The sequence below is a fragment of the Cajanus cajan genome, chromosome 1 (assembly GCF_000230855.2).
Source record: "Cajanus cajan strain Asha chromosome 1, NIPB_CcT2T_4, whole genome shotgun sequence".
In the NCBI taxonomy this organism is placed as follows: Eukaryota; Viridiplantae; Streptophyta; class Magnoliopsida; order Fabales; family Fabaceae; genus Cajanus; species Cajanus cajan.
This window is the reverse complement of record NC_138517.1, coordinates 5,258,484-5,274,887: the sequence shown is the minus strand read 5'-3', so window position 1 is coordinate 5,274,887 and position 16,404 is coordinate 5,258,484. Positions and strand designations below refer to the sequence as shown.

At 38.1% G+C, this 16,404-nt stretch overlaps 1 protein-coding gene across 1 annotated transcript; it reads right to left on the bottom strand.

Moving 5' to 3' along the window:
- Positions 1-9,575: 9,575 nt before the first annotated feature.
- LOC145955905 (uncharacterized) lies at positions 9,576-15,155 on the bottom strand. Its single transcript, XM_083071344.1, has one exon. The coding sequence runs from the start codon at positions 15,153-15,155 to the stop codon at positions 9,693-9,695; it is 5,463 nt and encodes a 1,820-aa protein (XP_082927470.1). The 3' UTR covers positions 9,576-9,692.
- Between the last annotated feature and the right edge of the window lie 1,249 nt (positions 15,156-16,404).

The window sequence follows — 16,404 nt, the reverse complement described above, 5'->3', positions numbered from 1 at the left end:
GCATAGAGTCTTGAATGACATGCATCATTTGCATAAGTGTTTTAAAGGTACGATATGGAATACACCGCCAGAGAAGGCCCCCTAGTATAAAAGCTTTGGGGATTAGTCCTTGGGGATAGCTCGGTTTGGAAGTCCTAGTCTCGCCATTGTGTGCATGGGATGTATCTTGCGCGGCTTAGCTATCCCGACGAGACTCTGGTAGTATATCCTTCTAGTGAGAGTGCGCAGAGGGTGTGACCCGGCATGTACTCCTAGACTACTCTTCGTGTATTGCTAGCGACAATATGCCATGTGATGTTTTACTGGCGCCACATGCATGATAATATGTAGTCCGTGTCCATGCATATGCATTCTTAATTTTATATGATAAAGTGATGGTTTATGTCTTGGATGAGTGTGATGTTATTATTAATTTATCTATTGTGTTTGGCTATTCGGTGTATATTTCTACACTGTGAGCCAGAGTGAGATGTTTCTCACTCCCTTTTCTCGTGTTGTTCTGTTTTGACTGTTATACAGGTGATCATCAGTGTGAGGCTGAGGATATTGGTGATGAAGCTTAGGCTTCTATGTTGGGTTTTGCTCTGATAGGACATGTGACATCGGGACATAAATAGAATTAGTTTAAAGATGTTCTTATTAAATTATTTTAGAAAATTCAGTTTTATTTCTTTGTAATTTTACCGGCATGTTATTTGGATTAAGTTTATGAATGTGAACTCTTTACCCTTACGTGACTGGAAATTTGATTTTTAATGATGAAATTTTTTTATATTTTTTTTATAATTACTATATATGTATGTTGGGGTAGAGGGTGTCACATTAAGTGGTATCAGAGCAGGTCGATCTAATCGACCGTGTGTGTTATGTGCTTATCACGACTCTGTTGTGTGCTCTGACTGTGTCTTGTTTGTTGTGTACTATGATGATGTTTTGCTTTGATGATGATGATCTTCTTCTTGTGTTGATATTGTTGAGTTTGATATTGTTAAGTTATTTTGTAATTAGAAGAATGATAGTCATGATAGTGTTAGCTAATACCATTATGACCGCTTTTCTTCATTCTTATAATTTCTTATTTGTTTGATACTTCTTGCTTACGTAAGAAGTAGTGGTTGAGTGATATCCTTGTGTTGCAATCATATGTGCGAGTAGTGATAGACGAGATATTGTGCTAATCTTTTAGGAACTATTGAGGCCTTAGCTTTGGTTAAGACATTAATTTTTTTTAGTGTATTAAGAGTTTATAATTGGTGGAATTTTTGAAAGCTATAGTTGTAGCGATTGAATCCAAGGATGATGTATGTTGAGAATTGGAGTTTTGGTATTCTTAAGGAGAGATTGAAGTGTTGATGATTTCTAGAGTTTGATGGTTGTATGTTGACCTTTTATGGTTTAGGTAGTATGTGAATTTTATTTTCTAAGTCTTTAGTACTGAATATGTGAGTTGTTTGGTTTAGATTTGTAGTGGGAAACTTTGATATGAAGTTGAGGTGTGAGTTTGGAAGGGTTGAGGTATTTTTGTGGCCTTAGATATATTGATACACTAATGTTGTTTGGTGTACAGGATATTTTCGCTGCAGTTTTGTTGTGCCAGTATGAGTACCGTATTGACAGATTTAGATTTTATGGTCTTCACAACAGTTGTAGCCTTGGACGTTATCTTTCCAATGGAACTGGAATCAGGTAAAACGGAGGTCTAGAACTCCAGTTATAGCTACTTTGGTGATCAAAGGTCTAGCTGTAAGCGCTGAATATATCTACTGTGGTTTTTGAAATTTTTAGCTAAGAACATGATCTTTTTAGAATCTTATGTCTTCGTAGGAGTTGTAGCTTATTCTCTTAGTTTTCTTTTGAGATAGGTTTGAGATCATTTGGATGAGTATAAATCTCTAGGTATCATTTTCTTTGATCATTGTTGAAGGGATATGTATGGTGTCATGATATTTTTGAATCGTTAGGCAATGCAAGGATAAAAATTGATTTTGTTAAGATGTTTTGGGGTGTTTTCATGTGGATTGAGAGGTTGTTTAAGGCTGTATGATGCTATGTGGTAAAGGTTGTTCATGTACATGCTTATGGATGGTATATTTGAAGGTTTAAAGTAGGTATTCTAATATGATTTAATATGCATGTATGTTAATATGTGGATAGATGACCTTAGGGATCAATTGATGAATGTCGTGTGGTTAGTGAGATTGATCTTAGGGTGTGATATGATCATATTGTAGTTGAGGGTGGAGATATATCCAAGACGGTTCTATGTTAAGTTATCTAAGTATTACTATTTTATTTTATTTTATCTTATTTTATTTTATTTATTGATTGATTTATTTTTTTATTTTTTTATTTTTTGGATTGTATGAGATAAGTTTTCTAGTTCTTGTAAATTCCAGTTGAGGTAAACATGGATCTGTCTCAGGTAGAAGTTATGTTTAAGTGGGGAGATATCTAAGCCAATTAGTGAGGTTAAGAGTTTTCTTAGATAAGCTTATTATTATAGGAGAGTTATTGAGGAAATTTCTAAGATAACATTACTTTTGACTAGGTCAACTAGGGAGAGTGTTGTCTTTGTGTGGGATAGTAAGTGTGAGAGTAGTTTCCAAACTCTTAAGGAAAGATTGATTAATGTTAATACTACTAGATTTAGTAAGTCTTTAGTGGTATATAGTGGTGCTTCTAGGATGAGTTTGGGCAGAGTGTTGATGCAAGAAGGAATGGTAGTAGCTTATGCTTCTAGGAAATTAAGAATTCATGAGAGGAATTACCTTACCCATGACCTTGAGTTAGTAGTTATGATATTTATACTAAGATTTGGAGACACTACCTATATGATTCTAAACTTGAGGTATTTAGTGATCGTTAGAGCCTTAAATATCTTTTGACCAAAGTATATAGTTGGAATTTCTTAAGGACTAGGATTTTAATTTTAGTTGTTATCTAGGTAAAGCCAATGTGGTGATCGATGCTTTGAGTAGGAAACCTTTATATTTTCCTTTCCTTATGGTTAGAGAGATGGATCTTTTGGCTTAGTCTAAGGATTTAAGTTTGGCTTATGAGGTTACCCTTAGTAGTGTGAGACTAGGTATGACTCGAGTAACGAGTGGATTGTTGAAGGAAATTGGAGAAGCATAATTAGTTGATTCAATTTGGTGACAAGATATGAAGCTATAGGACAAGGTAATGGAGAGAAGAGTTGCCTTGGATATAGATGAAGTGGTAAGACTTGGAGACCGATTCTGTGTACCTAGTGAACTTACGCTTAGGCACTTGATCTTTGGAGAGGGTCGTAGAAATAAAGCTATTATTCTAGAAGATACCTTGAGTAGGATGATCTTTCATCTATCATCTTTGATGATTTAAGAGTTGGATTTGATTGAAGAGTTTAGAGACTTAAGCTTGGTGTGTGAGATTACCTTTAGGAGCATTGAATCAATTATGTTGAAAGTGACTAATGAATTAATGGACGAGATTAGAGAAGCCTAGGAGTTAGATCCTTTCTTAGTGAACCAAGTGGAGAGGATTGGTAAGGGTATAGATAGCCCTTTACGAGTGGAAGTTGATGGTGTTTTGGGGTTCAATGATAGAATCTATGGCCTAGTAATCTTGAATTTAGGAAAATGATCTTAGAGGGAGGACATAAGAGTACTCTTAACATCCATGTAGGAGCTACTAAGATGTATCAGAGTGATGCAGCGGAAGCATGGTAGCCTAAGGTGAAGAGAGGAGTAGAGGAAGCTTGTGTACTCATGTTTAGTATGGTATAAGTCTAAGATAGAACATCAGAAGCCTTTTAGGACTTTTGTAACCTTTAGATGTCCCTGTTTGGAAGTGAGATAATGCGTCTAGACTTTGTTGTGGGTTTGCCTAGGAAGTTTAGGAAGAATGTTAGTTTAATGAAGAAGTCATAGTCGAACCTCTTCATTTCAGAAATTCGAGGACGAATTTCTTAAAAGGGGGGAAGTATTGTAACACCCCAGTTTTCAAAAAGGTTATTGTTATTATTATCATTATATGGTATTTGATCATAATTATTTTAATAATTATATAGAAATATTATTTTGTACGTTTTAAATAATTATTATTTTGGATAATTATTTTGTACGTATTAAATAAGTATTTTTATTAGTATTTTTAAATAAATATTTACATGTTTTAAGAGAATGTTGATTTTATATGATATTTTGTTATTGAAATTTATTATTATATTTTGGGTCAGAAATATATTATTATTATAGAGGAAAAATATTTTATAATATACATGTATTTATTTTATTTAATTATTTTGAGGAGAAAGAAAAGTGGGTTAGAAGAGAAGGAAAATGGGTTGGGTTGACCCAGCCCAATAGATTAATTTTAAGAAAAGAATCAGGTAGTGTTAACCCTATCTGCCTCATTTGCATTCTGAGGGGTTAAGGAAAAAAAAGAGAGGAGAAACAAAGAGCTCTGTTAAGATTTTTAAATAGGCAAGCGCACCCAAGTCTCTGTAGTAAAAATAAAAGGTTGTCGAACCTCAGGGACTTGTGAGATAACTTAGATTTCTATTATATTAGTTAATGCTTATAAATTTAAAACTGGAATAGTTACACATATTCAAATTTGAGATATATGATTTTCCAACTTCAAGAAACCAAAGAGTAATTTGATTTAAAGAAAACAGATATAAGAAACAGTTGGGATTTGATTTCATCAATCTCCCTCCTATGTATTCCTATTGATTCTTTCTAAAATTTCCATTACTCATTGTTATTGCATTCTCTATTTTCATTCAAACCCAATCCCTTGGCATAAGAAATTCTGGGATATTCAACTCAATGAATGATTCCTCACTTCATTTAGTTCAATATTCCGCATTACGAATCAGAACTTGTTACAACTATTAAGATCAAGACCATCCCTGGCTCTTAAAAATAATAGGTGATTTGACTCAAGTCTAGATCCAGAAAATGTTTTCCAACTAAATTCTAAATCCAAAATCAAAGATAAGTGATCAGTTTATCTAAGCATTAAGAATGGAATACAAATCACTAACAAAGGGTAACAGATCATATATATATATGAATCAAAGAGAAATACATAGGAGTTTGATGACTACATCAATCCCAAACTTAGAGATTAGCTCTCCATATTACAAGAAATCACCAAGTTACAAGTTGAGAGGTAGAAGAAGAAGATCCTTTGAAGATTCGCGTTCCCACGAGCTCCAGAGTACTCTGTTTTTTTCTTCCTCTCGTGTCAGTCTACCTTTCTCTCTCTTTCTTTCCTTATATATGAAAACAGAGTAAGCAAGAGAGATATGAATCCGCTCAGCGCCTCGAAACGGCTGAGCGGATTGAGAGTTCTTCACCATGAAGAAACCTGAATTCTTCACCATGAAGGAACCTAGGCGCTGAGCGCCTTAAATCCGCTCAGCGGATTGGAGGCAGAGAGCACCTTCACATTTCTGGATGAAATCCGCTGAGCGGATTGGAAATGGCTGAGCGGATTGGAGGCAGAGAGCATTCCTTTTCTTCCAGGGACCAATTCGCTGAGCGGATATGATCCGCTGAGCGCCTTCATTGTGGAAACTCTCTGTTCTTATTCCGCTGAGCGCCTCAGAATGGCTGAGCCATTCTTCTCCAGGTTTCAAATCCTACAAAATAAGCACAAAATTAGATCAAAGGCTTCCTATTCTATGTGCTAACATTGATCAAGAGTATCTCTTTGATTCCATGCCTATATAAATCAAAATAACATTAATAACAACACAAAAACTATTAGATAAGTGTCTCAAATGAATGTTAAATCAAGCTAATTAGACACTTATCAAACTACCCCCAACTTAGAAATTTGTTTGTCCTCAAACAACAATCTTCGTTGAGAATAATATGACTAACTCATCTTTCCAGTGAATACAAAAGTTTCACCCAACAAATATATCAATACATTTTTCATGATTTCACAAAATACAATGAACTTATTTTTCAAAATCCAGTGAGTGATTGCTACAACAATTGATACCCAATTGATGACAAACATTGTGAACCTCAAGCACACTCAAGGAAAATATCCAATCATCTTCCATTGTTTTCAGCTAAGAGCACTCAAATTTCCTCACTAGTGTATAACTCTCTTAGTATATTGTGCAGATGAGTGTTTCTCTCCTTTCATGCACCAAACAAGCTAAGTCTGATTTGTTACCTGTCTCTCACAAGTCTATTGTTAAGACTAAGCATGAATTACTAAGGACTTAAGAGGGTTGTAACATGGCCTGGCTATCAGAGATTTGGTTTTTCTTTGGGAATCTGATCTGAAAGCCTGTTTGACAAGAGACATTCTCACTCATATGGTTAATCAAATCCTTGCTCTAGCTTGAATTCTCTTGATTCTTTATACCTCATCCCTCTTTGAATGACTTACTGGTTCCTTCTCTTTCAAAATATTGCACAAATTAATGGAATGCTAACAAGGAACCTTGATTACAAAATTAACTCAACTTTTTTTTTTTTTTTTTTAGAGATATACATAATAATACACTGTAATAGAGATATACAATCCAGCTTCAACCACATGATCTCTCCATGCAAACTACCCCCAACTTGGTTCAAACCCACTTGTTTCATAAAAATGTCTCTTACCAACAAGGCTAAGGACAATCATGGTTTTCCATTTCGAGCTTAGGGGTTCTGTTTAAGGTCAGATTTTATGTTCAAGGATTCATGGGTTGGCTTTTTTTTTTGGCTACTGGTTAAATTAAACAACTGCCTTAGAAATTTCATGCATAGCATAACTGTAACTAATGAGAGACTCAAACAAAACTGACCGCATGAATTAGTGATGACTCTCCAAGATTGTATTTTAACTGTTTGGCTCACTCACTCACACGGTTTGGTTAAGTGCCCTAACATCAACAACTTTAGAATCATTTCAACTTCACTTGAACAAACTTGAAGCACACAATCAAAGTCAAAATTGTAACCACTTGTGCAACAATGTAACTTCCCAGATTAGAAAATATTGATCATTGAAAACTTGGAATCATAAATTTGCACTTTCTAGAAAAATTTGTCAGTTGAGTTAAACCAAAGCAAGCAACTAATGTATCCAAAATAAAATGCACAATACTGATAATAAATAAAACGAAACAAAATAAACTGCACAAAAACCCTCAGATGTCCTCATCATCATGGTCATCTCCTTCAGCTCCATCTCCTCCTTCTTGCTCCTGCTCATCCTCTCCTCCTTCAAAATGTGGACTGTCCCCAGGCCAATAAAAGTGTTGCTGAAATGCCTCTGGGGATGGCCATTGGAAAGGAGGGCCACCCTGAAACTGTTGCTGATGGGCATGATACATGCTAGTGTTGAGTGACATCAGTGCCAGATGGTTGGCCAGATTCTGCTGCTCTATGTGATGAAAGTGTGCAGCCATGAAGTCCTGAGCAGGTACTTGGGAAGAAGAAGAGCCTTGCCCATGCCTCTGGGGTCGAGGTTGTGAAGCATCTCCATGCTGCTCACTTTTGCAATGTATTTTAATATATGCAGCATTGATGGGAGGTCGGAGAGCTTTATTTAAATTGCCAGGCAAACGAGAACCACTAAATAAACATAGCCCAGTAATTAAACCTGGAAAGCCCAAAGGTCTAGAAACACCTGTTGAAGACGGAGAAGATAGCACGATCTTGTGTATTTCATCTGAAATAATTGTAGGTATATCCACCTCTGTCTTTTGCAAAATAGAATAAAGAAGTGTTGCTCTGGGCATGTTTAGATCAGATATGTGGGTGATGCAGTACACATTACAATATAGGAGATTCTGCCAGATACGTGCAGTGGTAGTCAAGTTCTTCCTAAGGAATGAAACTGGGTTACCTGTGAGTCCCACTGTGTATGTACATCCAGGCAAACATAACAGCTTAGCCATTTTGTCCGCATTAAAAGCATGGGCTTTCTTCAATCGGCCAAATTCATCCAAACCATCACCTCCTATAACATCACGACTACCCAAATACTGTTGAATGGCATCCCTAGAATAACTGACCACAGCGCCTCTGACCCAGCTGTTTCTAGTTTGATCAGTCCTCTGGAGCGGGTAAGCATTGGCATAAAACTCCTTGATGATCTCTTCATTATATTTCTTTTCAGGAGTAGCCAATTTGTTCCATTTCCTGCGAGTCAGCTCCCTTTGGAAGTCCATATATTCTCCAGCTTCCAACTCCACCCGTCTTTCAGCAACTATTTGGCGAGGCTCCAACTCAGTATATCGCTGCTGCTTAGTTTTGGTCATGAATCTGTTCCTGTCCAAACGGATTGAAGCCACAGATGAATGGGTAGGCTCCTCAGTGTCAGAATCATGTGGAGGAGGATTTGAAGAAGCAGCCCCCTTCCTCTTTTTACTGGCTGGAATCTCATGAGTGGGTCTTGATTTTCCCATCTGCAATTCATTCAGAACAAGAGCAAACCATAAATGTTAGACAATTTCAGTTAATTCATGCAATAAAAGAACATGAGACTCTGCATTCCATCCGCTCAGCGCCTCTTATCCGCTGAGCGCTTTAAGCCATCAAGGGTTTCTGACCTCTATCCGCTCAGCGCTTTGGAAGTTGAAACTGAACTATCATTTTTAAAACCCATGGCTATGGAACCCACGCCAAAATATACTTAAAACTTAACAATGTATGGCAGTGAAATTCAAACCCTGATTTTGGAATGCAGAGAGTTATGCCCCTAACATATAAGGTACGAACCTTAATGCAGCAATTTCAAACCCTAGACATATGTCTTTAAAAACAAACCATTGGATTACAAAATTTCAAGAACAGAATAATAACCAAATCCTAACTAACATAAATAGGGCAAAGCAGCAGAATGTATTTCATGAATAACAACCAAGGGTTGGCGCAAAAGAAGAATGTATATGAGCATACCTGGGATTTGAGATGATGATTTTGGAAGCACACAAAAGACTAAGGAATCAGAAGAACTTGAGAGCAAGTGAGAATAAAAATAGCAAAAGGGAGGGGGAAAGGCTCTTTCAAACGTTTAGAATAGGAAAGGGCTGAGTGGGTTATGTGTGACCCTTGAGCAGTTGAGGCTTTTACTTCAAATGAAGGCTCAAACCCGTAACTCATCCGCTCAGCGCTTGGGAAGCGCTGAGCGCTTTGGCTCCAGAGAGATCACTAACCCCAGGCGCTGAGCGCCTTAATTTCGCTGAGCCAATTGGCTCCAGAGAGTTCTAGGGGTTTTCTCCTTCCAGGCGCTGAGCGCATCCCAGGCGCGGAGCGCCTTGCCTCCAGAAACCCCTCCTCATATGAGGCGCTGAGCGCCTCTCAAGCGCTGAGCGCCTGACCTCCAGGGACTCATCTGATTATTGACTGATATAAAGGGCTGAGCCACTCAGAGGGGCTGAGCCACTGAGTCCTGGATCAGAAATTATACAATTCTTATTCTAGCTCAGTTTTGATCCCAAATTCCTTAATATTCTTCCTTTACTCCATCAAAACAAACACACATTGAACATCAAAGAAAATGCATAATCTAACACAATATTCTTGAATTTATTTTAAGCATTAAATTCTAAACTCACTCCCTAAAACATCACACATATGAAATTAAACATGCAATACTAAATAATCAAACCACTTTTAAAAACATAACGTCTGGGTTGCCTCCCAGCAAGCGCTTCTTTATTGTCATTAGCTTGACACTTCTTGAAGTCATGGATCAATGAGATGAGTGACATTGGTGAGTTGCTCAATATCACCACCCAAGTATGGCTTAATTCTTTGGCCATTCACCATCCAAGATCTTCCAGAGTTTGGTTCTTCCAATTCTACTGCCCCATATGGCTTAACTGATTTGATGACAAAAGGGCCTGACCATTTGGACTTGAGTTTTCCAGGGAATAATCTCAACCTGGAATTGAACAATAACACCTGTTGACCTGGTTGGAAGTTTCTCTGGATAATTTTTCTATCATGATAAGACTTGACCTTGCTTTTATAAATCCGTGATGATTCATAGGCTTGTAACCGCATCTCTTCAAGCTCATGTAACTGGAGCTTTCTCTTTTCACCTGCAGCTTTCAAATCAAAATTCAATGCTTTCAATGCCCAATAGGCCTTATGCTCCAACTCAACTGGAAGATGACAGGCTTTCCCATAGACAAGCTGAAATGGAGAAAGTCCAATTGGAGTTTTGTATGCTGTCCTGTAAGCCCACAATGTGTCATCCAATTTCAAAGACCAATTTTTTCTTGAACTGGCTACAGTCTTTTCTAAAATTTTCTTCAACTCCCTATTGGAAACCTCTGCCTGTCCATTCGTCTGGGGATGGTAAGGTGTAGCTACCTTGTGTCTCACACCATAGTGCTGCAACACATTCTTCAGCTGTGTGTTACAGAAATGAGAACCACCATCACTAATGAGCACTCTCGGTGTTCCAAATCGAGTAAAGATGTTTTTCTTCAAGAACTTGATCACCGTTCGTGCATCAGCCTTCTGAGTTGCTAAAGCTTCCACCCATTTAGAAACATAGTCCACAGCAACCAGAATGTACTCATTGGAATAAGAGGAAGGAAGTGGTCCTACAAAGTCAATTCCCCAGCAGTCAAACACTTCGATTTCAAGAATATTTTGCAATGGTAACTCATGCCTTTTGGAAATTCCACCAGTTCTCTGACATTTATCACAATTCTTGCAATGTTCATGAGAATCCTTAAAGATAGTAGGCCAGTAGAATCCAGACTGGAGAATCTTCGCTGCTGTGCGATCTCCATTGTAGTGACCTCCATAGGGTGAATTGTGACAGTGCCACAAGATATCCTTGACCTCTGTACCTGAAACACACCTTCTTAACAAACCATCAGCACCAATCTTAAATAAATAAGGATCATCCCACACATAATAAGTAGAATCCTTTAAGAATTTCTTTCTTTGCTGCCAATTAAAATCTTCTGGAATGACCCCGGCTGCTTTAAAATTTGCCATATCGGCAAACCAAGGTCGTTCCTGCACCAAGAATAATTTTTCATCTGGAAATTCTTCATAGATTGCACTTTCAAGTATGGTCACCTCATCATTTTCCAATCTGGAAAGGTGGTCTGCAATTTGGTTTTCACAGCCTTTCTTGTCCTTTATCTCTAAATCAAATTCCTGTAACAATAAAATCCATCTTATTAACCTTGGCTTGGAATCAGATTTAGTTAACAAATACTTGATTGCTGCATGGTCAGTAAACACAGTAATTTTTGAGCCAATCAAATAAGAACGAAATTTTTCAAGTGCATACACTATTGCAAGTAATTCTTTTTCTGTGGTTGCATAATTCATTTGAGTTTCATTCAAAACTTTACTCGCATAATGTATGGCATGAAAAATTTTGTTTTTCCTTTGTCCTAGTACAGCACCTACTGCATAATCACTCGCATCACACATTAATTCAAAACCAAAATTCCAATCCGGACTAGTGATTATGGGTGCCGAACACAGTTTTTGTTTCAAAAGTGAGAAAGCAGCCAAGCAATTATCATCAAAATTAAATTTAACATCTTTAACAAGGAGATTGCTAAGCGGTTTGGCGATCTTTGAGAAATCTTGGATGAAACGCCTATAGAATCCAGCATGTCCAAGAAAGCTTCGAATCCCTTTTACATTTGTTGGTGGAGGAAGCTTAGAGATGACTTCCACTTTAGCTGGATCCACCTCGATACCTTTCTCAGAGATCTTGTGGCCAAGCACTATTCCTTCAGTCACCATAAAATGACATTTCTCCCAATTAAGCACCAAATTAGTTTCAACACACCGCCTCAGTACAGTGTTGAGATTCTCTAAACATGTATCAAATGATGCTCCAAACACAGAAAAATCATCCATGAAAATCTCAATACACTTCTCAACAAGATCAGAAAAGATGGCCAACATGCACCTTTGAAATGTGGCTGGTGCGTTACATAATCCAAATGGCATTTTCCTATATGCAAACACACCAAAAGGACATGTAAATGCTGTCTTTTCTTGGTCCTCCGGATCCACTGCTATCTGATTATAACCAGAATAACCATCCAAAAAACAGTAGTATGCCTTACCTGCCAACCTTTCTAACATCTGGTCCATGAAGGGTAATGGGAAATGATCCTTCCTTGTGGCCTGGTTTAGTTTCCGGTAATCAATACACATCCGCCAACCAGTGACTGTCCGTGTAGGGATCAATTCATTCTTATCATTCACCACGACCGTCATACCTCCCTTCTTAGGAACCACCTGAACAGGACTAACCCATGCACTATCGGAGATAGGGTAAATCATGCCAGCTTCAAGCAACTTAATCACCTCTTTTCTGACCACCTCCTTCATTGTTGGATTGAGGCGCCTTTGAGGTTGTGCTACAGGCCTATAATCCTGTTCCATCAAGATCCGGTGCATACAATATGAAGGGCTAATACCTTTCAAGTCTGACAGCGTCCAACCGATAGCTCCTTCATTAGCCTTCAGAACTTCAATTAGCTTCTTTTCCTCCTCAACAGATAGGGAACTATTGATTATAACTGGTTTGCCACCATTTGCTTCAAGAAAGACATACTTGAGATGGCTTGGCAATTGCTTCAACTCTAATTTCTGAGGTTGAAACTTTTCCTCCTTGTTTAAATCTTGAACACTTGTTGAACTAGGAGAAATTTCCTTTGCTTTGTCCAGCTCTTCCAAACACTTCTGTATTTCTTTTTCATCCTCCTCATTGATTTCACTGACTGCATTAACCAGTGCTTTCTCTAATGGTGTAGCTACTGAGAATGACTTTTGAGCTTCCATACACAGCTCATCAATCACATCCACTCTGAAGCAGCCTGACTTATCACTTGGATGTTTCATGGCTTCAAATACATTAAAATTCACTTCATCATCCTGAACTCTAACCTTGAGTTTGCCATCATCAACATCAATAATGACCTTGGCTGTCTTCATGAATGGTCGTCCTAAAATAAGAGGAACTTCAGAATCTTCCTCCATATCCATGATAACAAAATCAACTGGGAACCAAAACTTATCAACTTTCACCAAGAGGTCTTCAACAATACCATGAGGATACTTTATGGATCTATCAGCCAGCTGCAGGGTCATCCTGGTAGGTCTCACCTCTACTTGGCCTATCCTCTGTAACATAGACAAAGGCATCAGATTGATACTGGCTCCTAAGTCCAACAATGCCTTCCCCACAGAAACATTGCCAATAGTGACTGGCAAAGTAAAACTCCCTGGGTCTCTAGACTTTTGTGGAAGTGACTTCTGAATTATAGCACTGCAACCTGCCTCTAGCTCCACTGTTCCATCTTCACTCAACTTCCTCTTTTTTGTCAGAAGCTCTTTCATAAACCTTGCATAAGATGGCATTTGTTCCAAGGCCTCTGCAAAAGGTATGTTGATCTGTAACCGCTTGATTATATCAAGGAACCTTGCAAATTGTCGTTCCTTGTCTTTCTTTGACGGAGCATGTGGGTAAGGTAAATTCTTCACAGGAGGAGGCCTAACAACTTCTTTCCCTTTCTTCTTACTCTCCTCCTTCACCTCTCCATCTCTACTCTCATTTTTTTGACTTTCTATTTTATTTTTTTCATTTTTGTCAGCCTCATTATTCAACTCCACTCCTTTCTCACTTTCTAACTCAACTCCACTCTTTTTTTCTTCTTCTCCACCATTATTGTCTCTCAAATTATCACCAATCCCTTTTCCTATCACAATGCCTCTCCTAGTTGTAATTGACTGACAATGCTCTTTAGGATTGACTTGTGTATTAGCTGAAAAATTTTTGCTTTGTTGATCTGCCAATTGCTTGGCTAGCTGCCCCACTTGAACCTCCAGGTTTCTGATAGACGCTTCAGTGTTTTTCTGGTTAGTTGTGGAAACCTGCATAAATTGTGTAAGAGCATCCTCCATTTTTGACAACCTATCTGGCTGATAAGAAGACTGATTTTGATATGGCTTTTGTGGAGGCTGCCTTTGTGATGGTCCTGCTTCTTGTTTCCACCCAGAGTACTGATTTTGATTATTTCTCCAGCCTTGATTCTGATTATAGTTACCAGAGAAATTCCCTTGCCTTCCTGGATTGTTCATATAATTAACTTCCTCCTCCTGTTCTGATTCAGATATAGAACATTGCCCATTTGGATGATCACCTGCACAAAAATCACATCTCATTACTTGTTGAGAGCGTGAAGATGATCCTACTTGAAGTTTGGACATCTGTTTCCTTATCTCTTCCATCTGCTGAGAAAGAAGCTTATTCTGAGCCAGAATTGCATTTTGAGTATCCAATTCTAGAATTCCCCGTTTGGAAGGCTGGCTCCTGTCATGGTGAGCTTGGTAATCACTGGCTGCCAAAGCATCAATAATAGTGATTGCTTCCTCAGAATCTTTCATCATCATAGAACCACCTGCAGAAGCATCCAATAACATCTTTGTTTGAGGCCTTAACCCATTACAGAACATGTTGAGTTGTGCAACATCATCAAACCCATGATTTGGGCATTTCCTCAGCAAGGATTTATATCTCTCCCAGGCCTCACACAAAGGTTCATCAGCGCCTTGAGAAAATGTTGCAATTGCTGATTTGGCACTTATATATCTAGAAGGAGGAAAGAATCTAGCTAAGAACTTCCTTTCTACGTCCTCGCATCTAGTTAGGCTCTGATTTGGATGAGCCTGCAACCATGTCTTCGCTTTTCCTGTCAAAGAGAAGGGAAATAATCTCAAGTAGACCGCTTCTTCATCTTCTCCAGGAATGCCCATAGTGCCAATAAGCTCATAGAAAGTTGACAGATGTGTGTAGGGATCTTCATGGTCCATCCCTGCAAATTGATTGGCAGTGATGAGAGATAATAATGCTGGTTTCATCTCCACCCCCTTAGCTGGTCTGGCTATACTGGAAAAGTGCCTAGGACCCAATTGATGATTGTATTCTCCAAGGAGTCTCCTTGGCTGATGATGAGGTCCATGACCACCTGGTCCTTCTTCAGCCATTGATTCAGAATTAAAGTGTTGAGCTGAAACTGAAGTGGAAGTACCCTCCTGTTCCCGTCTCTCCTGTTCAAGCTTCCTTTGTCGCCTTCTTCTGCTATTATTTTTCCTAGCTGTTTTCTCAATCTCTGGATCAAATAACAGCTGCTCAGCAGGAATTTTTCCTCGCATACAAAGACTGACTTAAACAGAAAAGTTAGAACAACAGGTAAAGAATATATTCAACAAAATGAAAACTAAACAATATATACAATAAGCTCCAACTAGTACAATAGAAATCACAACTATCTTGACACAAGTCCCCGGCAACGGCGCCAAGAAACTTGTTAAGATTTTTAAATAGGCAAGCGCACCCAAGTCTCTGTAGTAAAAATAAAAGGTTGTCGAACCTCAGGGACTTGTGAGATAACTTAGATTTCTATTATATTAGTTGATGCTTATAAATTTAAAACTGGAATAGTTACACATATTCAAATTTGAGATATATGATTTTCCAACTTCAAGAAACCAAAGAGTAATTTGATTTAAAGAAAACAGATATAAGAAACAGTTGGGATTTGATTTCATCAATCTCCCTCCTATGTATTCCTATTGATTCTTTCTAAAATTTCCATTACTCATTGTTATTGCATTCTCTATTTTCATTCAAACCCAATCCCTTGGCATAAGAAATTCTGGGATATTCAACTCAATGAATGATTCCTCACTTCATTTAGTTCAATATTCCGCATTACGAATCAGAACTTGTTACAACTATTAAGATCAAGACCATCCCTGGCTCTTAAAAATAATAGGTGATTTGACTCAAGTCTAGATCCAGAAAATGTTTTCCAACTAAATTCTAAATCCAAAATCAAAGATAAGTGATCAGTTTATCTAAGCATTAAGAATGGAATACAAATCACTAACAAAGGGTAACAGATCATATATATATATGAATCAAAGAGAAATACATAGGAGTTTGATGACTACATCAATCCCAAACTTAGAGATTAGCTCTCCATATTACAAGAAATCACCAAGTTACAAGTTGAGAGGTAGAAGAAGAAGATCCTTTGAAGATTCGCGTTCCCACGAGCTCCAGAGTACTCTGTTTTTTTCTTCCTCTCGTGTCAGTCTACCTTTCTCTCTCTTTCTTTCCTTATATATGAAAACAGAGTAAGCAAGAGAGATATGAATCCGCTCAGCGCCTCGAAACGGCTGAGCGGATTGAGAGTTCTTCACCATGAAGAAACCTGAATTCTTCACCATGAAGGAACCTAGGCGCTGAGCGCCTTAAATCCGCTCAGCGCCTTGGAGGCGGTAAACATACTGGGACCAATCCGCTGAGCGGATGGTGATGGCTGAGCGAATTGGTGGCAGAGAGTATCATTTGTTTCTGGATGCAAATCCGCTGAGCGCCTTGTATCCGCTGAGCGGA

Coding starts and splice junctions, on each gene's coding strand:
- LOC145955905 (XM_083071344.1), bottom strand. CDS start 15,155: ATGCGAGGAAAAATTCCTGCTGAGCAGCTGTTATTTGATCCAGAGATT.